General features: G+C 39.0%; 1 protein-coding gene across 3 annotated transcripts in view; it reads right to left on the reverse strand.

Moving 5' to 3' along the window:
* Positions 1-25,153, reverse strand: part of TAOK3 (TAO kinase 3) — a 187,454-nt gene that overhangs the window by 15,659 nt on the left and 146,642 nt on the right. For 2 of the 3 annotated variants that reach the window (XM_082852600.1, XM_082852601.1), the window contains 4 exons: positions 17,207-17,341; positions 8,150-8,386; positions 6,317-6,445; positions 2,470-2,673 (listed from right to left, as the gene is read on the reverse strand). In XM_082852600.1, coding sequence (XP_082708726.1) covers positions 2,470-2,673; positions 6,317-6,445; positions 8,150-8,386; positions 17,207-17,341 — 705 coding nt within the window. The remainder of the gene's footprint in view (positions 1-2,469; positions 2,674-6,316; positions 6,446-8,149; positions 8,387-17,206; positions 17,342-25,153) is intronic. The other variant, XM_082852602.1, reaches the window with a different exon arrangement.

Below are 25,153 nucleotides of genomic sequence, written 5' to 3' on the forward strand. Positions count from 1 at the left end.
TGACTGTCTCAGGGTAGAAAGTGGGTGGGATGGGATTATCAAGCACTTTTCACTACTCAGTATTTTTCTATATTTGTCTTTTTTCAATGTTCTTTTATTACTTTTGTAAATAGAAGAAAAATACCTTTGAACATTTTCACTGAGGCAGCTCTGGAATAAGACTAAACAAAGAAAAAAATCTAGACTCTTAAGAAATAAACCTTGGTATAGTTAGTTATTCTTCACTCCATTGGTTAGAACCTGATACTTATGAAGTTATGAATGTGGTTTCTATCATTTTTGGGAATAATTATCTTCTATAGCTTTTATTGGCACTAATTGCCCCCTTAGCTTCGGACTTCTTCCAAATACATGACACTAGAATAAAAATAATAATTGCCAGACGAAAAAGAATCCCAAATACCTTGTTTCCAACTTGCTATTGGACTTTTTGATTTGGACTTTTTAGCCTTCTAACAAACTCAACTTGTGTCGTACTGAATTAATCAGTTTCTTATCAATACCTCTCTCTAAGCTTCTCCGTTTCTGCCCAAATCTACATTTCCCCAAGTCTTAAACCCTATAAACAACTTTAATTCTACCCTCATCTTTTCTCTCATATCCTATTGTATGCCAAGTCCTGTTTATTTTATACTTCAAATGTTTAAAACCCATCTCTCTTTTGCCAGCTACCACCATTATCTTTGTCTATACCCTATTCCTACCACCTGATCTCTTTGCTTCTAGTTTCTTCCCTCTAACTGATGTTTCTCAACCTGTTTTCCCCCTATTACTGTCCCCATCAGGAGCCTTTTTAGACTTCCCCCTTTCCAGATCATCCTCACCTCTGAAATGTTAACACCACAGATACACTGTATAGCTTTTCATGTACTATGGCCCTTCAGAGGGGCACAAGACATTGTAATACCTAAGACTCCCTCCCCCACAAGAACCCATTTTTAACGGACCCCCTGGGGGGGCAATATTGCCCCCATTGACAATGCACGCTCTAAAAATCAATCTGTGCATCACCACCAAACTGGGCTAATCTCTGTAAAGTAGAATTTTAGCCATATCACTCACTGCCTGGCTTGAAAATGTTTAGTTTCTTTCTCTTCCAATAAGATGAGATAACACAGATAGAGCCTGAGCCTGGCCCATGATTACATGTGTTCAATAAATTTTAGTCTGCTCCACCCTTTTTTCCTCCCATTTGAATACTGCTCTCCAAAAAGCTTACACCAATTCACATTCCCATTAAATGTGCCTGAAGGGCTTGTTTCCCTCATGCAGGCTAACACTTGATATTTATCCAACTTTGATGTTTCTACCAATGTGCTAGCTCATTTGAGGGCTTCTCGGATTACTCCAGGTCACAATGATTTCCTACTGAACTTTGCATCTGCAACCGATTCACATTCTGTATTCCTCATCTCAGTGAATAACATCATATTCGTCCAATTTCCCAAATTAGAAACTCTGAATTCATTTTTGACTCCTCCTTCTTCTGAAATTCTCACAGCATTTGGTTTGAATTACTGTCAGTTCTGCTTCAGAAATGTCACTCAGATCTAATCTCTATCCTCACTGCTTCTTCCAGGTGGAACTAGAGAAAGAGCATCCCTAACTGACCTCAGTGTACTTTACTTCTCACCACTCTAGGCTACCCTCACACTGAGGCAATAATTCTTCAAAATAAAGAACTCTCATTGTCATTCCTCTGCTTAAAACCCTCTCACGCCCATGCAACTGCCTTCAGGCAGAAATCTAAAAGTCTTGCCTTAAGAATCAAGGCCCTCCATCCTGCTTCCCACTACTCCTGTTCTGACACTCCACTCCACACTCCCAGAACACTCAACTCCCCATCAATCACGGAGTCCTCCAAGCCCTTTCATGACTATATGCCTGTGAGAGTTTATTTATATCTATTACTAAACCTAACACATTACATTGTAATTAGTCTGTTACATGTCTGTTTCCCCTCTTAGACTTCGGGCTACTTGAAGGCAGGGAGGATGGCTTCTCAATAGCCCTGGCATCTCTAGCACAGTGCCTGGCACAAAGAAGGCACTCATAAGTGCTGGATGACGGAATGAATTAACATAACTGTAGAGCACCATTATGTTATTTAAGTGTTTCATGGAGAGTCACAAAAACGCAAGTCTTTGACAAACAGGCTAAAAGCAAAAATTCTCTATTCTACTTCTTTTGATTCTCCACTGCATGCTATGGCTTATAATAGGTGTTCGAGAAAATTCTATTACATTTACTTGGAAAAGGTTGATTCCTTGTTCTATAAATGGGCTTTCTCTTATCAGTGGTAAATTCATTCCCTGGTACTTTTGTGTACCTACTTTGTGTCTGGCACAGACTGCACTGATGCCTGTACAGGTTAAGGATATAGGAACAGACAAGACAGACATGGTCATGGTCCTCACAAAGCTTACTGCTTTTTAAGTCAGTGACAGTGGTTATGAACAACATAAATACCTCCCGAATGTTCTGCTGCTCCACCTCATGCCGCTTGATCATTATTTTCCTCTTGAAGAAACGACAGTTTTTATCGTAGTACAGTCTCTGCTGAGTGAGAAGGTGGGCTTCCTCTTCAGCCTGTGTGTGCTGCAAGTTCTCTTTATGCTTGGATATCCGCTCCTGCTTTTCTTTCTTGGGTGTGCTATGGTCCTCATTCATCTCCTTTACAAAAGCAGACAAAAACAAAACCCCAAAAAACATGCCAGTCTCATCAGGCAAAAAGAAATATAATAGCTCATTGCAATGCAGATTAAATTATTTTGAAAGCAATTGAGAATGTAAGGTCAGAAAGGCTTGGGGTTGCACACACACTCCCCCCCACCTCCCTTTTTTCTTATCAATTGAGAAGGAGACTTGTTAGTTTTCATGTCTTTGGCTTCTCATGCTCAGAAATTATGAGTTCACTCATTAAATCAACACACACTTATTGAGTTCCTATCGTGCAACAGGCACTATGTAAGGCACAAGGATACAATGGTGAGCAGAAGAATGTGGTATCTGCCACCATGGGGCTTTACAGTCTAGAATCAAAAATCAATCAAAGAACCACAGAAACGAACTGAAGATTACCGTGATAACTACCGTGCAGCTGAAGTACTTGGTTCAAAGGATGCTGAATAAAAAATATTGGATCTTGGTAACAGCTAAGCTGAAATTTGAAAAATCTGTAGGAATTAACCAGCGAGAAAGGAGAGGAAAGAATACCCCGGGCAGAGGAAACAGCCTGAGCAAAACCCTTCGGGTGGGTCAATGGAAACATGGTATGATCAAGGAACCGACAGGAGGCCAGGGTGGGTGGTGCAGCATGACATGAGATGAGGCTGGACAGGCAGGCAGGACCGTTACCGGACCTTACAGGCCAGGTCAAGGGCGCTGAGTTTTGGCACAGGGGAAACGCATTTTATATACGTGTGGGGGTGTCATAACGAGGCGTATTCGAAAAGGACGATTCTGGCTGCCACATGGAGAACAGGATGAAGGAGGCAAGAGCACGTCCACGGAGACAGCTAGGAAGCTATTGCAAAGGTCCAGGCGAGAGACGATCGGGGCTTAGACAGAGGAGGTGGTGACAAGATGGAGAGAAGTAGGCAGATGTCACAGACAGGAAGTAATGCTGCAAATGTCACTAGTTTGAATTTCAGGAATGAGCATTCTTTATTTGATATTAGAGGGTAAATACACCACCTATATTTTCAAAAGGAGAAAGTTCATAACTGTTTCAGACCATATGGGTAAAGGGAAGAAAGCAATAAATCAGAACAGTTAAGAAGATGTTAGTCTATGGGGAAAGTAAGAAGACACTTTTAGAGAAAGTACAGGGCACCCTTCTTTGTTCATACTGTTCACACCCACAAGCTGGACCTATAATACTTGGTTAACTACTCAGTTGAAATCTCCTTTAATTACGAATAGCTATTTTACTTGATGTTTTGTGATGTGGCCATCACACACTACTTAGATTGTTTTTGCACTTAGCCAAGAAGTCTTTGTAAATCAGCATTCAACTTTGCTGTTCCAGTGAAATCTCAAGTGAAATATTAGAATCAATGAGAGCAAGAGCTGTCTGCAGCACGGAGTAAGCTGGGATCAGCACAGGAAGGCTGGCGGACTCATCTCTTGATGCCGTGACTTCAATCCTAGGCCTGGCATTAACCACTGTGTTGCACACTCAAATTCAAATACGATCATAAAAATTCACTCCAAAATCAAGGATAAATTATTTCTGGACCATTCATCATTCTGTATTGCCCACGCCCCTGTCATCTATCAACAGTAGGGGTAACGGATATTGTTTTGTCATCCCAAGGACGATATCTTTTATATCAATATCTAAACATACATGCCATTTTCAATAGTCTGAACTAAGCTTTACTTCATAAGGAGTAATACTAGCTTTGCATAGAAAGGCTTATAAAGGCGATCTTAAATTGGCTGTAGGCTTGTTTTTCTCCATGAGCATGTTGAAGGTCTTATACATTTAGGCCTGTGGTCTCTAAAACTCATAAAACTGAGTATGGTGAACCAAAAATAGCCCTATTCCTGAGGACAGAGTGGGGACTTTTGAATGCTGTTCTGTGGGAAAACCTTCTAAAGATGGAGTTCATGCAAATCTCCAAATACCTTAGTGGTACAAATGCTCAAAATAGTGGCTGCAGCCATAAAGTATGGCCTCCAGAGCATGAGTGAACACATGGAGTTAGAAATAAGAAAATCTTCAGTTGAGAAAATTCCAAAATTTCTTATTGAAAAATCAAAATTCCAAAATTTCTTATTGAAAAAATTATCTCTGTGATCCAGCAACATCTTTCTATTATGATATAATAATCAAGATCAAACAATAACTAAAAGAAAATGGAGAGCATGTGCATCTTCTTGGTTTGGCTATTTTTCTCTACAACCTGGTTTTCTAGACCTTACAGTGTCAGAGATTCTTTCCATTCTGGCAGTGCGGAGCAGATACAAATTTCTGTTGGTTCCAACAATTACCAGTGATTCATCTGGGCAGGGCAAAAGATCCTGAAGCTCACCCCAACCCACTTGCTTTCACTTCCTAATTAAAAAAGAATTGGAGAGGAATCTTGCTAAGTCCCATATTGTTAACTTAGAATATGAGCTCAAATGAATGATTTCATACATTAAATCAATGTCCCATCTGAATGCTATTAAACCTTAATACACTACTAGTCCACAAATATGAAGTCCTAAGTCTCATGAGGAGGAAAGTCTATGGAACCGCAGGCAATTCACCTGTAAGTACTGGTAAAAGGAGAAGTGAAGAAATTTGAGCTTTAAGATCAAACTGCAATTCTTCAAGGGGACTCTCTAAGTCCACTAGAGGTCATCAACCAAACATTCAAGAATTAGTCACTCATTTATCAAATATTCACATGTACCAGACACAGGGATACAGTCATGAGCCAAGAAAAAAAAAAAAAGACATGGTCTTTTCTCTGACTGCTTACTGTCTAGTAGGGTAAAATAGCTCAAATAATCACTAAAAATATATATATATATATATTTTCCAATCATATATATATGATTGAAAATTAGTGTTGTAAAACCAGAAGTACCTGTCTTGGTCAAGGCAGTCAAGCAAAGGCTTCCCTGAGGAAGTGAAATTTAAGTTATGGTACTAATAAGCAATCCTTAGTCTTACAAGGAGGTTGGGAAGGGACTGGAAGTGGGGGTGGGGAGAGCACCCTGGTGGAAGGAAGAGTGAGAGCAAAGACGGTGGAGAAGGTCAGAGCTTGATGCGTTTGAGGAGCCAAAAGCGACCACAGTGGCAGAAGCAGCACTAAGTCAGGGGCGGGGTAAGCAGGTGGGGGGAACGTTGGTGTGAGACGAGAGTGGAGGGGAGGCAGGTAGCTGACCACATATGAACTTCTAGTATTTTGATCTATCCTAAGAGCAATGGGAAGCCAATGAATATTAAAATCATGAAGTGATATGATGAGACTCATGGTTTGAAAAGACCACTGGCTGAAGTGTGGAGGACAAACCAGAAGTAGGCAAGAATACTTTAGAGTTAGGCCAATGGTTTCTGAAGTGTGGTGCGTGGACCAGCGCCATCAGCATCACGTGGGAACTTGTTAGAAATGCACATTTCAAACTTCACCCCAGATCCACTGAATCAGAAAATTTAGTGGTAGGTTAGCAATCTGTTTTAATAACCACTTCAGGTGATTCTACTGGAAAGTTTGAGAATCAATGGGTTACACTATTGATCACAATGTAAGACGAAGCAATTTTAAGTTCCAGCCGTTCTAATGGTAACTTGATGACTACAAACTATCGGTATTCTTACCTCTTTTATTTTTTCCTTACAAATCTTATATTGCTTCTTCTGACTTTCTAAGAAAGTTGTCAAGTCTTTCTTCTGCTGGGCCAAGATCTGTTGCTGGAACTTCTTCTCATCTGCTGCAGCTACCTTTGCCTGATAAAATAACAAATGTAATATAGGATGAATTGTTCTTCATACAGAATTCAGCTGTCTATATTCTCGAATGCATTAAAAGAGTGCAAAAGTATTTTTGAACAAACAATGAAAACACAGATAAGTAAATGCCTGTTTTGATTCTCCTGTATCTTAAACAGACAAGAAAAAAAAAATTGAAATTTTTACCAGTGAAAAATATATTCCCAATTATGGGAAAAACATGAAGGTAAACCATAAACATGTTTTATTGAACACATACAAAACACATGGTATGAAAGGTGAACTAAGGATTATAATAAAAGATTTTTATCATATTGTTGGTGGCCTAGGTTAAATTATAAAAATGGATAAATAACGATGACTGGTCAGTTTTTTTCCAAGAATTTAACTCTCTAATTGGTTATTTCAACTATCAGATTTTTGAATGGGGTCACCGTTAGTATAATAGGCAAAGTTAATGACATTTTGCTTCCCGAGGCATCTGCTATAATCCACAATAGTTGGATATCAGGATATTTTGGGGGCTCCTAAATGGATAGAAAACAGACCAAACAAAAGATGACCCAATCAAAAGAAAGCAACCAAATCTAAGTTTCAGGGAACCATCTAGACGAAGCACATATGTACGATGAGCTACTTCGGGAACAGAGAGAGAAGTCTGCTTTATGGTTCTTTCTATGGATCTTTTCACCTTTAGCTTCTATTATCAACAACTTTTCCATTATGAACAATTCTTTCCACATATTTACCAAATCAAATTCCCAGGAAAGACTCTGACTGGTTTATTTAATCAACATCGCCCCTGTTTGGGCAGAGGTTTACATGCCAGACTGCCTCATAGGTTGATGGCTGTTTGGGGGAATGCTTCTACAATTCTGATGTTTCCTTCCACGTAGAGAGAGAGAGAGTAATTACTGAAACACTCCTGGCACCCTGTCCCCAGCCACTCCATCCCCAGGGAGCACAAATTCACCCCTGCTTTTCCATACTATGTAAGTCTCATCGGGGGTGGGGATGGGGAAGGCGACTGGTTTAGCACTGCCAGTGCCTAGGTGGGCAAGTCTGTTTAATTTTGTTCGGTATTATTAGACCTGTTTCCATTCAGATATAAATCACTTCTCCTATCTAATATTTATCAGTAATAAAGTGATATTTTGACTCAATCTCCATTACCTTCTTGTCTGTTTTTAAAATTAGTAGAACCTGGATGGGAAAGAGAGATGGTCCCTAGAAGATCCAAGCAGTAGCCAGATCAACTACTTGCTGCCATTGGTCAGGTGCCCATCCCTAGTCCAATCAGCTGTAGGCAGGGATTATCGCCACTAAAAGGGACTATTTGTAGAGCAGTTTTCTTTTGAAGAGGACTGTGAGTGAGGCAGGCACAGTAACAGACCTGAGTGGTGCAAGTTTCCATAGGATAGAAGCATGTTGGTTCTTTTTATGTGTATCACACCCCCATCAGGGGACTGATGCTCAGAATATATCTGAATGGACAAGAATGCAGTATATACTTTCAGTTACTCTCTTAACTTTTAATGACAATTTTAAGTAGCCCCATAAAACCTGGACCCCCTTCCCCAAAGCAGTACTGTCTCTCCATCCCCAAAAAGCACACCACTCCCGCCTCCAGCTCGCAGGATGCTACGGACTGGAACAGGCTTGGCTTGGCTGTGGCAGGAGGGCATGTGTGCGCATACTGACCTCCTTTTCTATGATAGCCACTTGCTTCTTGGCCAGCTTCTCCAGCTCGATGGACGAGTTGTTGGCATGTGTCTCCACCTCCTTCTGTAGCTTGAGGCGGTGCTCGTCCATCTCAGCCTTCAGCTTATTCTCCAGGGCGATCAGCTGCTTCTGGTGCTGGCGCCGCATCCGCTTATAACCTGACATCTGTTCCCGCAACTCGTTCTCCTGCTCATGCTCATGGATCTGTCGTGTAACCTGATTTGGGTTGGGGAACAGAACTCAGGTAACCAGATTCGTGGAAGAGAAACTTTCAGGCAAAGCAGAAGGACCCTCTGGCATAATTTTATTTCTCACTGTCACCATCAATTTAATTACCATTTCCTGAACACTCACATGTACCAGGCACTGAGTTGGGTACTCTTTATATTATCTCTAATCTTACAAACCATCTCATTCACTTATTCAGTCTATTCACTCATAAGGTAGGTGTTAACGCCACCGTTTTATAGATGAAGAAATTGAGACTTAAGGGAATTAATATATTCATTCAGCCAAAATATATTTACACATTTTTTTTTTTTTGGTGGTACGCGGGCCTCTCACTGTTGTGGCCTCTCCCGTTGTGGAGCACAGGCTCCGGACGCGCAGGCTCAGTGGCCATGGCTCACGGGCCCAGCCGCTCCGCAGCATGTGGGATCTTCCCGGACCGGGGCACGAACCCGTGTCCCCTGCATCGGCAGGCGGACTCTCAACCACTGTGCCACCAGGAAAGCCCCCTTACACATTTTTGATATATCATAATGTATATCCTGAAGGTCACATAGCTAATAAGGATTAGAGCTAGATGCAGACCCATTTCTGTCGGATTCCAGAGCCACGCTATTTCCACTACACCAGGATTTGTCAACCCTGGCACTACTGACAATAGCCAGATAATTCTTGGTTTTGAGAGGCTATCTTGTGCATTGTACGATGTTTAGCAGCATCCCTGGCCTACCCACCAGATGCCAGTAGCACGTCGCAAGTCAAGACAATATTAAAAATGTCGGGCTTCCCTGGTGGCGCAGTGGTTGAGAATCTGCCTGCCAATGCAGGGGACACGGGTTCGAGCCCTGGTCTGGGAAGATCCCACATGCCGCGGAGCAACTAGGCCCATGAGCCACGACTACTGAGACTGCGCGTCTGGAGCCTGTGCTCCGCAACAAGAGAGGTCGCGACAGTGAGAGGCCTGCGCACCGCGATGAAGAGTGGTCCCCACTCACTGCAACTAGAGAAAGCCCTCGCACAGAAACGAAGACCCAACACAGCCAAAAATAAATAAATAAATAAATTAAAAGTCTAAAAAAAAAAAATGTCTGTAGACATTGCCAAATGTCCCCTGGCGGGCAAAATCCCTCTGGTTGGGAAGTGCTGCACTATAGCATATTGCTTATTTGTTTCTTTTTAAAGATCATGTCTCTAACAGTCATAGGAATCTTGAATATCCTTTAAAATAGTTTGAACAAGATTTATTTCCGATTCTTAACATGAACGGAGCAAGAGTGAGAGCGAGCTCTCTCCTTTTAAATCATCTGTCTCCTTCCTCCCCTTCCCCACAAAAGTGATATTAACAAATTATATACACTCCCGTGGTCTCCTAAAGAGGAGAAAAGATTTCTATGATTTTTGGATGGTTACTTTTTTTTTTTTTTTTGCGGTACGCGGGCCTCTCACTGTTGTGGCCTCTCCCGTTGCAGAGCACAGGCTCCGGACATGCAGGCTCAGCGGCCATGGCTCACAGGCCCAGCTGCTCCGCGGCATGTGGGATCTTCCCAGACTGGGGCACGAACCCGTACCCATGTCGCCTGCATCGGCAGGCGGACTCTCAACCACTTCGCCACCAGGGAAGCCCCAGATGGTTTCTTTTCTTAGTAATTTTTCCTTAATCCATTCTCAAGTGAATATCCAACAAACTGAAGATTGCAAATGTAAATTTCGGCATCTCCTGTTTCTTTCTATTAAACCTTTTCCGATTTTCCAGTCCTTCCTTTAATTTACAACCCCTCATTATTGTCCTGTTCACTTCCTTCTAATCATCCCTATTTTAGTAGAAAACCTTAATTACACAATTATCACTTTAGTTTTGTTTTACACTAAGTAATTCAGTCATTCTGACCTACTACTATAAGACACTTCTCCCCAACCTAACCCTCAAACAAGTTTTACTGGAAATTTTCATGCTCCTATTAATTCTTTCTACTATTTTCAGTTTGTGGGTCAAAATGCATTTTGTACAAAGAACAGTTTGTTTCTTTGCTCTTTTTAGAAGGTATCCCTGCATACTAGACTGAGTCCTTACTATCAAGAGAGTACTATTCTGTAACTGGATAGTATTATCAAAGTATACCATTAAACATAAGCTGAACTGTGAAACCTTTCCAGATGAACCTAACACTAGGTTTCTTATATTCATTTCTCTTTTCTAAAGGACAATCTTCTTTAAGGATGAGGAGTAAGAACAGAAGATACTTCAAGACAAAGAAAAAAAAAAAAAGGGATAGTATCACCAAAGAGGCACCTAAAACTCTACAGAAAATAATAATGTTTTGTCATCATTATAACGTTTTTTTTTAAAGTACTTATTTCATGATTTAAGGAGGAAGTAGTTTGAAACAATGCATGTGTTTCACTTTCTTATACTTGTGCCTTTCTGAAGTTTAATTACAGGGAAAAAAACATTCCAATCACAGAAAGGATACCATTTAGTCCTTTTTGCATTCACTTCTTTTTCAGACAAATATGGCAGTAAAGTGTCTGTTCTTGGGTAATGGGTTTGAGACGTGTTTTACCCATAAATTTATTTTTTCTTATTTGAGCATCCCTTCTTTAATCAGATTCCCAAAGCTGAGGCACGGCACACTCTACAGCCATCATGACACATTTAAAACTTGCCGGCAGAATGTTTGACTGGCTTGTGGTCCATAAAATATCCTCAGGATGGCCATTTCCTTAAACCAGGCAGCCCCAAGATAAAATGGAAATGACTTGTGTCAAGAACATTTTCTATCCTAATTGGTGGGTGAGTCCCTGTGAAGAGGGTGGTCCTACCGCATACCAGATCATACAAGCATGTGGCAGAGACAAAATACAAGCTCACCATGCTGTCACTGTACAGCACTGAATGCCAGGAGAGACATTTTGCTTGTAAATGAGAATGCTTCCCATAATTTGGATAATCACTTTCTTAAACTCGTAATATATCACCTCTCATTTGTTACAACTATAATTTCTAAGTTTCAAAGTAATTGTCTTTTTAGGTACATTTAGAGATACTGAGTTTTAGAATTCCACGCTCAAGCTAGATAGATGAATTTAAATAAAAGTATAACAACAGTTTGCTCATGAAGTCTAACATGAAATATATAAAAATATATTATTATACAGTTATGTATACCATGTGTGTTTTTTTTTCCATGTGTGTTTTAAGTTTATACTTCATGGCTTATGAATATGCTATTTGGTCAACAGAATTAAAAATAGCTCATGATTTTAATTATGCTTTATGGTTTATACAATGTGCTTTCACATGTAATTTACCTCTTTAATTTTTATAAAGCCTGGGATTTGAACTAAGGTCCTAGGCTCCTGAATTGCCTGAGGAAATTCACATCACCAAGGCAGAAAAGAAATGAAGCTTTCTGTTAAAAAGTAATAGAGGAAAAAAAAAAAAAAGTAATAGAGGAAATCAAACACCCAAAAAAGTGAGTGCTGGAGCGAGTTAAGTCTAAATTACAAACTGAATAACTCTAAAAATTTGAGGAACTTATAGAAATGTAGTGACTGGCTTTTACAATGGTAGTCTCAAAAATGTGATCAATGAAAAATGGGCAGCATCATCTTGCCACACTTAGTAGGTTGCTAGGAGACAAATCTCATTCCATCCCTCACTATATAACTGATCTTGGGCAAATTACATATAACTTCTTGAAGTCTCTCAAAATCTTGAAGAGGAGCTATTGCTATGATGAGATAACACTTGTGCCTAGCAAGGTGTCTGACACACAGGAGATGTTCTATATGGGTTGGTTTCCTTCTTCTGCCAAGCTAAGAGTAATAGGTTCCTGTTCCCCCTCAACTAAGCATTTCTGGTGATGGGGACATAGACCAGAAGTGGATCCAAGAGAAAGGCCAGTTTAACAATAAAACTGTACTTATATCCAGGTTGTGGATTACAAGTATATATAATTTCAGACTCTGAATTAACTATTTCATATACCTGGAATAATAAATAAAAATAAAGAACCATAAAGGAAGGCTGAACTTTTTTCAGAAAGTTTCTACATCCATTGCATTCTACCCTACTTAATTCCAGCAAAATTTGGCCCTAAAACAAACCACTTCATCCAAAGTGTACTGTATGCCTACCAAGTACAGAACACTGCACTAGAAGGCTAATAAGCAACTTACTGAAGATAAAAGAGGAGGAGGGTGGCTGATAATGTTACCCTCTTAAGAGATCAAAGTCAACTTATAAGATTAGTTATGTGTAAGAAACAAAATAATGCATATGATAAAACTGGCTACCTCAGCACTTAGAACAAATAAAATTTATAGCAAGTTCTTAAAAAGAATAATGAGTCACATTTTGGCATCAGAAATCTGACATTCCACTCTTTAGAACACCTAGGGAAAAAATGTTTTAAATTCATAATAAAAGTAATGACTGATCCAGGCAATTCTGCCTTACACAGAAAAACTGACATGAGCAACTTTGAAATGCACACTTATAAATCTAAATTCTCCTGTGATAATAGGACTGGAAGAGACTTCATTCATTCATTCATTCATTTATTCATTCAACACGTTTATTGAGAGACTTTGGTCATGTGGGTTGGGCAGTAGCACAAGTGAAAAATAATATCAGCAATGATCTTAGTGAGATTAAAAAGCCAAGAATAAGGAAAGAGGAGATATGCAATATTCTGATAAGCAGCCTCTGGTACACTATTCAGGGAGAGAACACATTTTCAAGCATTTAGAAATAGAACAGCAGGGCACGTGAGAGGTGAAACAGTACCATTTACTGCTGAGGCTCTAATATTTTTATGCTTGTCTATCAGACTCATTTAGGTATACAATTTCACAATTAGCTCAATGATTATGTTACATTTTTACAAAGCAAGTGAAGATTCCATTTTTACATGAGCTTTTCTATTGAATCTGGTAAAGCCAAAGAACCTATATTTGAATGGATAGAACAATAATAATTTTCTCTTACATGCTTTATTGGTATTAGAAATTAAGAGTTTCATGCCCCTCTCCCTAATGTGCATTCTAACATAAATTCACATGTGTAGTAAGACCACTGCATTCTAGTGAGAATTCCTTTAAAACGCCAGAAGCTGAACTGTCTTATAGATATGGCCTTGGTGCTCTCTATAGTAACATCTACTATGGGAAGTGCTGGTGACCCAGGACACTATGAAATTTTAGGAAATGATATCAGATATAACAATAGCTGAAAACACTCCCATGGGTCACTAATCTAATTAAAATGTTAGGATCTCCATTCACCAACAACAAAAACTCAAGGAAGGCACATCTCAAAAGCCCAAGAAGTCAGATTAGTAATTCCAAAGAACTATATAAACAACTCCTTTCCTCATATAACATATCAGCCCAATGTGAACTTTCAAACAGAAGAAGAAAAAGGATAAAGTAAAAGAGATTCCATGAAATGCCCTTCCTTTCCCTAATTTTTCAAAATAAGGTCTATAATCTTTACCCTTAAATTATTATAATATACATGTATATATACACACACACACACACACACACACACACATATAATTCTAAAATATCCTCAGGGTTTCCTCTGGTATGAAGGTCCTTTGTTACAAATGTAATTGTGCAACAGTGCATAATAACATAAAAAATCTCAGTTTTAAGGGCCAAACTAATAAAAACACCAGCAGTAAATGCCTGTAGCCCATTGGCTTAATATATTTGTCAATAGCTCCATTCAAAAGCACAATGTAGGGCTTCTCTGGTGGCGCAGTAGTTGAGAGTCTGCCTGCCAATGCAGGGGACACGGGTTCGTGGCCTGGTCCGGGAAGATCCCACATGCCATGGAGCAACTAGGCCCGTGAGCCATGGCCGCTGAGCCTGTGCTCCGCAACGGGAGACGTCATGACAGTGAGAGGCCCGCGTACCGCAAAAAAAAAAAAGCACAATGTAGAAAGAAATGATAAGTGGAAAAACCACAGAGCTAGGCTTCTTTTAGGTTTATGTAGAAGAGGTAGGTTGATATAAAAAATTTGAGGAATTGCAATTTTTTTGTCAGTTTGCAAGTCTCTTTAAAATATACACGTATCACTTATTATCTAGTAATTGAAAAACTAATTTCTAAATTCTTTTTCTTTTTGCTGTTCACTTTTGGATCACTCTATGGTTTGTTAGCACTTCTGCTAGTAGGTTATAAAGAAAGAGTAAAACCAAAATAAATAAATCAATATTGTATTGCTACTAACTGTAAGAAGTGAGGTTTCAACAATGACTTGATTATTCAGTGCCCTGGACTTTCATTTTTCCATGATCTTGTTCTTACTTTTATGTCATTTTAAGTAATTTTAGACTTTAACATTTGAGCAGGGGTCCATGAAAAACAATAAGGGTTGAGATAAGTTTTTAAAAATTAGATACTTCTTTTTGATGTTCCAGTGTCCTGATTTATATATTCCTATTGGAATAAGCCTTTAAAACAAATAATATGATGGGTAGTAGAACTGTAGTACTCAGTAATATATATTAAAATATCCACAACTGTTAATCTTAACCAACAATTAGACTGTCCAAAATGGGACATGGAACAACTCAAAACCATTCCACTTTTCCCTTTCATTAATTTTTTTCTCCCTAAAAACTGTTCAATACAAATACCAATGAATGCTGATAAACTTGCATCAATCCCACTGTGACTCCCAAAGCATCACATTTGGAGAAGATTTTACACATAAAACACCTTATTTTGTGGCTACAGCAACAGCCTATCAGCCACTCTGTTTTTAACTTAATATAGGTGCAGGGGCCTTTTAGCAAATCAAAAGTCCCTCAGAGAGACTGATCCCAGCTGTTCTCTGGATGGGCACTACGAAGCCTGTAGGATTCAGAGGGGTACCTGAGGACTTTGCCCGTGGCCCTGAGATAGCCTAGTAGGGAAGCAGCTTTCATCACTCACAGAGAGGGAGACTGTGATGGCTGATATACACACAGAGGAGCCTGGGTGAGTTCACAAATGTGAGTGTGAGACCATTCTGGCGTGGCAGTAGAGGCGGCAGGAGAGGTCATGAATATATGATGTGGGAATGCGGGTGTGGCAAGTGAGAAAAGAAGAGAACCTGTCCCAGAGGGGGAAAACCCACATACAATGTCTGCTTCACATTCAAAACCTGCTTATGGTGCTCTGAATCTCAGTGGCTGTTCATTTCTCCTCTCATTTCAACATGCACAGGTCTGGATAAAGGTACAAGTTTCACAAGAGTCAGTGGTAAGTAGTCATATTCTAAACACACCATATTTCTTATTTTGTCAGATATCATGGTATGAAGGTATTTATTATTCAATAATTTCATGATGTTTTATTTAGACTCAAAAGCATGCTTTGTAGGTGCTTAATAATCATTAGCAAATACATAGTGGACATTTTAAGATCTCCATTACACAGTATGGCATGCATTTAAAATGAAAAATTGTCCATTGAAGAGAATACAGGAAACTTCTATACAAAGGGACTTAAAGCCAGGCTTATTTGTAAGCAGTCTAAATTAAATTGCTTGCTTTTAGACAGCAGCAGGCATAGCAATATGTAGGTGCTTTAACTTCCATTTTCCTTATATTTGGGTTTTTTAAAATTATAAACCATTATCAATCCCAAAGATAAATGAAGGCTTTAAAACACTTGAGAAATAAAAGTGGAAACCAGATTTTAAAAATAGGACAAGAAAAATAATCATTTCTGGGTCGGCCTTGGATGATGTCATCATAGGTTCTAAATGTAATAGCCAGGCAGTGTACACTAACTCTTCCTGCCCATGTGACCTCTAACATCAATTTGAGCAAAACAACTAATATTTCAATAATTTTTTGGCTGAGAAGTGATATTCAGAAGCAAATGATTAAAGAGAGTTTAGCGTGCCAAGGATGAAACGATGTGTGTGTGTGTGTATGTGTGTGTGTGTGTGTGTGTGTGTGTGTGTGTGTGTGAGTGCGCACGCGCACGCGTGGGGGGCCAAGGGGCGGAGGCATGAAAACTAACTCTTCCAGCACACACCCCTTTTGCTACTACAAGGGCATCCAGCAATCACATTTGCAATAGTAAAAATGCTGAAGGATCCTACAGTATCTTTTCTTCCACAACCATCCCTACTGTCTCCTACAAAGCCCTTCTTGCTTTATCGGTGCCAGGAAATTCTTCAGGGGTTAAACGGGGAAGTGCAGCCACTACCATTGTTGCAATAAATAAATGAATGAACCAGACGAAACAGCAATCCATCCCTGGGAAGCAAGTACCTTATTTCCTACAATTATATACATTAGCCAGCAACCATATATTTTTAAAAAATTGTGTTTTATCTTTTGATGTGTGTGTACACAATACACACAGGTATCTATACAAAAAGAATCATAGTGCTCTGCACACACACACACACACACCAAATACCTTTAAAATATTTTTTAGCATTATTATTTCAATGAAAAGACAAATAGCTTCTACAAAATTGGACAGATTAACAACTTCATCTCAAAGGCCTTTTATTTTGCACATACAGCATATATAAATACACACACACACACACACACACACACACACACAAAGGGTTTTTTTTTCCATGCCGTAGACAATGCTAAAATATCTGAGATCAGGTTGCTATGCCAACAGATTTTTTTCTAAAATGAATAAAATTATTAGGAGGGAGAAAACATTCTTGACTCCTTTCCTCCCATCCATGAAGCCCAGAGAGGCTCAGGGAGGGCGAGAGGCTGCCAGATGGGGAGGAGGGGAAGGAAGGGAAGGTGGGTAGAGGGGTGTTTGCTTACCAAAGATGCTGATTTGATCGTGGCAAAGCGCTCTCTGTTCCGGTAGTGGAGGGCCTGGCTCTGAACTGACTGGGTAGGCCGCGGCTCAGGCCTGGGATCGCCGTGGCCCGCCTCATCCCTTATGAATACATGATCCTGCAGAAATGGATAAAAACAAGGAGAAAGTCCAGCTGTGCTCTTTCCTCGCCGGCTGCCTCTCTCTCACCCCTCTTTCTGCACAAGCACTGCTGTTTGAAATGCATAGTTTAGCTCTCTGCTAGTCCCCGCAGCTCCCACGGTACAAAATGAATAAGCAACACATTGCAGCCTTCAGTTAGGAATGTCAGCTGATCGCTAGTGGGATGCCTTCTGAATCCCTGGCAGGCTTTTTCTTTACCTCCAGAATTACATATATGCAAAAGAAAAAAAGAATAGAAAAAACAAGGCAATGTACAGACTCCTTAGAACAGTTTGCTTAAAACGCTGTAACCAAATAATTCCTTTAAAAATGTCATGTCCATGTCTAGCAAGGAGGATGCTGGTGGCTTTTAACATAAAAGCGAGCCTCCGCCTCATTCCCTTGAAAGATCTGCTTTCTCAATTTAATTTTATTTGAGATCTGTTCGGTAGGATCATCGTTCTGCCTAGAACTAGTGTAGGCTTGTGCTGGACTGCCTCTCTATCTTGTGCTGGGAAGATTCGGCAGTCACTGAGGGATCCTGCTTTCCAGTCATGATCGTACACAGTTCTAGCACCTTCTCTCTACAGCTTCTGAAAGGATTTTTTTTTTTAGATTTAAAGAGACAGGCATACAATTTTAACAAAATGATACTTTCACAAATTCTTCCTCAACTCAGTGTCGGTATGGTCACCAGAGTGAGTAAAGCTGGAATTTAATGTCCTTGACTGATTTAATCAGGTCTGGGCTTCTTGACAGGCAAAGATGATTAATTGTATTGTAACGCCCAGTGAAAAATAACATTCCTTGGAAAGATAATAATGGATGTCTCTTAAATGCAATTGAAATGACTTTTAAAGGGGTAAATGCTTTCAAAGCGCAATGCTTTGCTCGATAAAAGATGGAGAGGCCAGTCAGTAAGTAGCACTAACCTTTCAGAAAAAAAGATACTGTAGTAATTAATAGCTCAGAAACATGTACAACCATGGGGGATTTTCAAATAGTACATGTTCAGCATGGGGAAGGAGAAATTAATTCTCTTACTACCCTAGGGTTTTAGGAGAAACCATTGTGAGAAGTCAAATTTGCATTTTGTCCATGACTATTTGAAATTTTTTATAATTGCTCTTTTCTTCATCAGTAAACAAAATTAAAGAGTTTTAAAAAATACAAAATTTTATTATACAGTGTAAAATGCTGAAAAGTCAAAACACATAAACTCCTTGAGGAAAATTAAATTTTACATCCAGGTTTCTATGTAAAAGAGAAGACCCATGACTAAATTCATCACTGGGTTGATTTTCTTTTCCCTTTTATAAAATTAGAATGCTTCAGAATGTTGGGAAGGTATTTACCATTACGTCTATATTTAGAGATTTTTTTTTAAATTTACTGTATTGTGGTCTATTTTGCTTTCAAATAATGAAGGGACCTTTAACGCCACTGAAGGCATATATATCAAATTCAAGGGATATTCTACCGCTGTGCTGTCCAATAAGATACCCTTTAGCCACATGGATATTTTAATTAAGTAAAATGTAAAATTCAGTTTCTAAGTCACACCAGCTGTGTTTCAAGCTAGCCACTAACTATGGGTACCACAGTGAAATAGTGCAGATACAGATAATTTCTATCACTGCAGAAAGTTCTATTAGATAGTGCTATAGATTAAAAATGCATCTCAACCCATATTTTTGAAATTTATAAAAAAATACTTGATAGGTCAATTTAAAATTTTCTACGTTATTTCCTGGGAAATCTAAATTCTTATTTCAGCAGGCAAAGAGAGATTAGGTGTGGGATTTATGCATCTAGGTTTAAGGTTCTAGAGAGGAAGGCACTGGGATCTACTACCATTCATATTGCTGGATATTTATTAATAAATTACATTAACTCCAAAATTGCTCTTACTTAATAATATAATCCCAGAAAAGCAAGATGCTTCTAAATGCTAGCAATCAGAAGCGATAGGCTAGGTAGAGGCCTGTGGTTTTATAGGTCAGAGTTTTGGTGAGTATTAGTTAGCTAACATTAAGTGTACTTACTGAGAGGGAGCTCTTCAATGCTGTGGCAGCAGCTAAACTTCAAATTTGGTAACTTGATTTACAAAGCTAACCTGTGGAATCCACACTATTCACATAACAGAATAAAACAAAACACATTCATATGCAAATATGTATAACTTTAATATTAGTTTTCTCTCAGATAAAAATTAACACTTGTAGGTTAGGACCCTGCTTATCAAATTAAAAGTCACATCATATTTGCTAAGTTTTTAAACTCAAGGGTATTGGAATACACTGGAAAAATTAAAACTTGAGACCATAGTGATTTTAGTTGACATGTAGCTTAATTAAATAACCCACTAAGGTATATTTAAAAAATAATGCTATTTTAGAAGTTAGTCTGAGAGAAGAGGTCAAAAAATTTTAATCTACTTTAAATATAATAAATAATGCTAATGCTAAAAGTATAATCCCTTGCATCTCCTTAAAATTAAAAAAAAATTTCTTAGTTTTTGTACTAGCTTCATAACGGATCACCAACACTAAGTCTCCAAATATTATACAAGAGACCACAGGATGAGGCAATATTTTAGTCTAACAGTGGATATTCAGGTGCATAGGGAAATAAATTTTAAAATATTCAACACCATTGCTTAAAACAAGTTCAAAACTCTGCAGACGACTTAAATAATGAAGCAATTTAAAAATGAGGGCAATATGAATTGAGAAGCAAGTAAGAACAAATTAAACTATCAGCTTTACTGGGTATGTGGTCTGTTGGTTACATCACCCCTTCGAGTAGCAGCCCCTTTGAAAATGACTATACTTGCCTCCCAGAGTTTCCGACCTGAACACATTTTAAGATCAATACTGGAAAGGGTGAATTTGCTATTTTACTCAGTTAAGCACCGCTGCATATGATTTACAAATGTTGATGAGAGGACCAACATCTTCTCTGATGTTGAAGAATGATTTCAGAAGTTTAAGAACAAATATCATGTTCTACCTTACCAAGACAAAATATATGACTTGTTTATAATTTATCCTTAAAACATTCTCATCCAGGAACGAACAAAATAGCTCTTTGAAATACCAATATGAATTGGGGACCAGTTTTAAGTAAGTCTGTGTTAACCTGGTAAATTTATAATGTCCTTTCTTTATAAAAAGTAAAACTTCTTCAGATTAAAAACTTTACTATTATTCCCTGGACAAAGGGCTTTACTTTTATTTAGAAGTTTTTCCCTAAATGTCTGACTATTTATGCTTCCGAAATGAGGATTCATATTGTGGTCACTTGTTCAGAGTTTTCTAGGTTAACTTGAAATTAACCTTGGAAACGACTCTACTGGACTCTGTTATGCTTTTCGTATACCTTTATCACACTCCTCATCATACTTATACTCGCCTTTGTATGAGACTATGAGCTTTTTTTTTTTTTTTTTTTTTGTGGTATGCGGGCCTCTCACTGTTGTGGCCTCTCCCGTTGTGAAGCACAGCCTCCGGACGCGCAGGCTCAGCGGCCATGGCTCACGGGCCCAGCTGCTCCGCGGCATGTGGGATCTTCCCGGACCGGGGCACGAACCCGTGTCCCCTGCATCGGCAGGCGGACTCTCAACCACTGCGCCACCGGGGAAGCCCCTGAGACTGTGAGCTTTTTGAAGGCAGAATAAATGTGGTTTGAAAAATCTGTCTTCCCAGCACCTAGCATAGTGCTTGATACTTTGTGGGCATTCAAAAAAAAAGTTTGCTGAATAAATAAGCTCAAGAATATAGGTCTGAGGAGATTCTGGAGAAATGACATTTTCTTTGTTATTATTTAACAGAATTCAAATTTGTATTTCATAAAAACCTGCCACCCTGTACTCTAAGGAAGTCGCAAAACAGTGACACACACAAGCACACCTTTACATGGCGGGGCGGGGCCGGTGGGGGGGAAGCGGGTCTAAAAATGGCTTTTTTTCTGGTGACGAGACGTCTTTTTATAGATTCCCATACTTTTCACGCTGTGGAGAAGGGATCAGCAAACCCACCATCTCTTTCATTTTGTTCAAAATGATTAAATGATTGCCTAGGCAGGTACAGCTATCAAAAGCTGGGGCCAGAGGAAGGCGAGAAGATGGAAAAGGATATCTTCACCTGGAAGGACAGCTATTGGGGAGAGAAAATGACTAGCAGAACGCTGAGGATAAAGATGTTACTATAGAGAGGTGTTTTGTATGACTGCTCTGTTTAAGAAACATTGCCTTCATATGTTAATTTACTTTTACTCTGCCAAATGTGAGTTGAGTCAAAGAACCTGCCCCTCTCTTCAGCAAAAATAACAGGAAAGGCCACTGAAGCAAGTGAAAATTAAACTAGAACATCCTATCCCCTCAAGGACATTTCTCTTTTTTTCCTCCCACGAAAATGGTGAAAGCTGTTCTATTTTTAAAGAAGGGGGAAAAGAAAACCCCACTAACATTGACTAATAGGAAGGGTCAAGTAAAGCTTCAGGAGTTAGAAGAGAATGATTTTTTAAAAATAATCTCTAAAAGAGGGCCATGATGACTAGAGTTCATTAGGCATACTAGAAACAACAAATTGATTAATAAACAAAGAGTTTTAATATATTAAAGTCTCGTGATCTATATTAACAGAAGGCAGCAGCAAGTAACAGTAATTGATTTTAGACTTAAACAAAATAAAAGTATAACTTTTAATTGACAAATTAAAAAGATAGACTTTGTTGCTTAGGACGATATTAAAATCTGTTTGCTACTGCTGTACACCCAATGGTTTTAAGGTGTATGGTGGAGGCTCAGAGGCAGCCTAGGCTACAGCAAAAAAAACTAATCCGGATTAAGAGTTTGCCCTGGACGCATTTGTGAATAATCAAGAACTGAGGTGTAGAGTTGTGTCTTATAAAAGTTCATCTTCATTTTAGTTCACAAAACATCTTATTGAGTGCTTACTATGTGACAGACACCCATCTAGGTGGTACGTGAAGAGAGATGTCCTCGAGGAGCTAACAGTCTAGAGATGAGGTGATATTCTTGCTATTGGAAAAAGCAGTGTGGCAACACTAGCAAGAGGAAAAGAAATAAGTGCTTAAAGTTTATTTTGTCAGAATATACCTTTAGACTTATCAAATCATTCTTGCTCAAAGGGAAGATTAGATTAGGATCCCTTCAGGGCCTGGGAAAGACCAGAGTAGAGGCAAAGATTGTGGAGAAGCAACCTGAAATCCTGGTATTAAAGGAAAATTTTCAGTGTCCCACTTTATATTTTTTGGACTTGATCTGTGATAGAACTGTCCTCTTAAAATCAGGGCATCTTTATTCTGGATGCAGAACAGTTAATTGCAAACCATGCCCTTACCAGTTACACATGGCCTTTAAAAGTAAGTTTACTTCCTATATAAAATGGTCATCTGGTCATATATATGATTTAACTAATTTAGGATATGTTTGCAGTCTTTATGGTAACAGTCAAGGGTGGGGAAAAAAATCCTCCACTCTTATTCTTATATTTTGATATTTATTAAGCATGTTCTTATTGTCTAGAGTACTATTATTGGAGAAAATCTATTTAATCTTTCAAACCATAAAGATATTTAATATTATTTAACCATTTTAATCCATTATGTTCAGTGAACCAAAACAGGATGGTGTTTAGTACCTGGTATTTAGTTCATTCACTGTGTACTTTTTGTCTGTTCCTCATTCATTCCATAGTTATTTACTTATTCATTTTATAGCCTATGCTGTGCCAGGCACTGTTCTAGGTGTTGAGATACAGTGCAGGACAAGGTAAGTATAGTTTTAGCCATGATGAAATTTACACTCTACTCATGAAATAATAGATAAATTAGTACATAATATAATTTTAGATAGTGACAAGTATTAAAAAGAAAATAAAATAGGACAATGAAATAATGGGTAGAACATTGTTTATGAAATGATAATTTGGGCTTCCCTGGTGGCGCAGTGGTTGAGAGTCCGCCTGCCGATGCAGGGGACACAGGTTCGTGCCCCGGTCCGGGAAGATCCCACATGCCGCGGAGCAACTGGGCCCGTGAGCCATGGCCGCTGAGCCTGCGCGTCCGGAGCCTGTGCTCCGCAACGGGAGAGGCCACAACAGTGAGAGGCCCGTGTGCCACAAAAAGAAAAAAAAAAAAAAAAAGATAATTTAGTGATGTATAGGCTTTTCTAAGATTCTAGAAACACAAAACTGGAAAATGTTTCATAAAACAGTACTGATTGCTTTTTTTTTTTTTCTTTGTGGTCACAAATTACAACAGACCCAGAAATGCACCACCCAGATCCCCCTTTAAAGGAAGGAGTTGTTGTCGGCAATCGTCTTTGGCTGTCAGTTCTCCTACAGGCTGCAGAGAAAGCAGCCTTGTCCAAGTCTGCACCCTTCCCAGGTTCCGCATATGCAATGACTGATCTAGCCCTGGCCACTCTGGCCCAGTTTAGCTCCAGAGTTCCCTGGAGGGGTTGGCTGAGGCTGCCATTGGAATGCATCTCGGTTCAACTCTGCCCTCTGCCCAGTGCTGCTTCTTTCTCTTCCCTCCCACAGGTGTTGACCCCAAAGGGACTTCCTAATTAAAACAAAACAAAACAAAACAAGATCCTGCTGTGCTAAACCATCTCAGCTCTGCTTCCTGGAGAATCCCACAGGCAACACGTTACCCATACCTACACGTAATACAGTGTAGCTACCATCGCATCTACATGGAGAAGGGACTGATCCAGGCACTGGCTTTTAGGGAAAAAAAGCCTTTTCAAGTGAAATCTTAAGTGGAATCCAAATACATAATGTAGGAGATAAAAGTACACCTTGTCCTGAGTGAGGCATGGATGAAGCTTGCTCCTGAGCACAAAATTTCAGAGCTGGAAGCGACCTTGGAAATCATACAGAACAACTCCTTATTTTACAGATGGAGAAAATTAGGCCCAGAGAGGTTTGTGACTTGTCCAAAGTGAAATAAAACTAACAGTGGCAGACAGAACTTTAAACTAGTTTCCTCATTCCTATAGTCTACTATATAAAACTTTCTATTGAGAGTTTAAGATCCTACTTTATTTATGTTCCTAAGTGGAAAACTTTTAGGAATTCAAGTGAACCAACAAATAATGAAACTTTTGAATAATTGACTTCTATTGTGTTTAAAGATAATATAGTTTTTTTTCATTAAAACAGAAAATTTCTTTTTGTGTGTGTGTATGTATGTGTTAGTTTCTGCTTTATAACAAAGTGAATGAGTTATACATATACATATATCCCTATGTCTTTTCCCTCTTGTGTCTCCTTCCTTCCCACCCTCCCTATCCCACCCCTCTAGGTGGTCACAAAGCACCGAGCTGATCTCCCTGTGCTATGCGGCTGCTTCCCACTAGCTATCTATTTTACGTTTGGTAGTGTATATATGTCCATGCCTCTCTCTCACTTTGTCACAGCTTACCCTTCCCCCTTCCCATATCCTCAAGTCCATTCTCTAGTAGGTCTGTGTCTTTATTCCTGTCTTACCCCTAGGTTCTTCATGACATTTTTTTCCCCTTAAATTCCATATATATGTGTTAGCATATGGTATTTGTCTTTCTCTTTCTGACTTACTTCACTCTGTATGACAGACTCCAGGTCTATCCACCTCATTACAAATAGCTCAATTTCGTTTCTTTTTATGGCTGAGTAATATTCCATTGTATATATGTGCCACATCTTCTTTATCCATTCATCTGTTGATGGACACTTAGGTTGTTTCCATCTCCAGGCTATTGTAAATAGAGCTGCAATGAA

This window comes from Leucopleurus acutus, assembly GCF_964270905.1.
Source record: "Leucopleurus acutus genome assembly, chromosome: 13".
NCBI classification, from domain to species: Eukaryota; Metazoa; Chordata; class Mammalia; order Artiodactyla; family Delphinidae; genus Leucopleurus; species Leucopleurus acutus.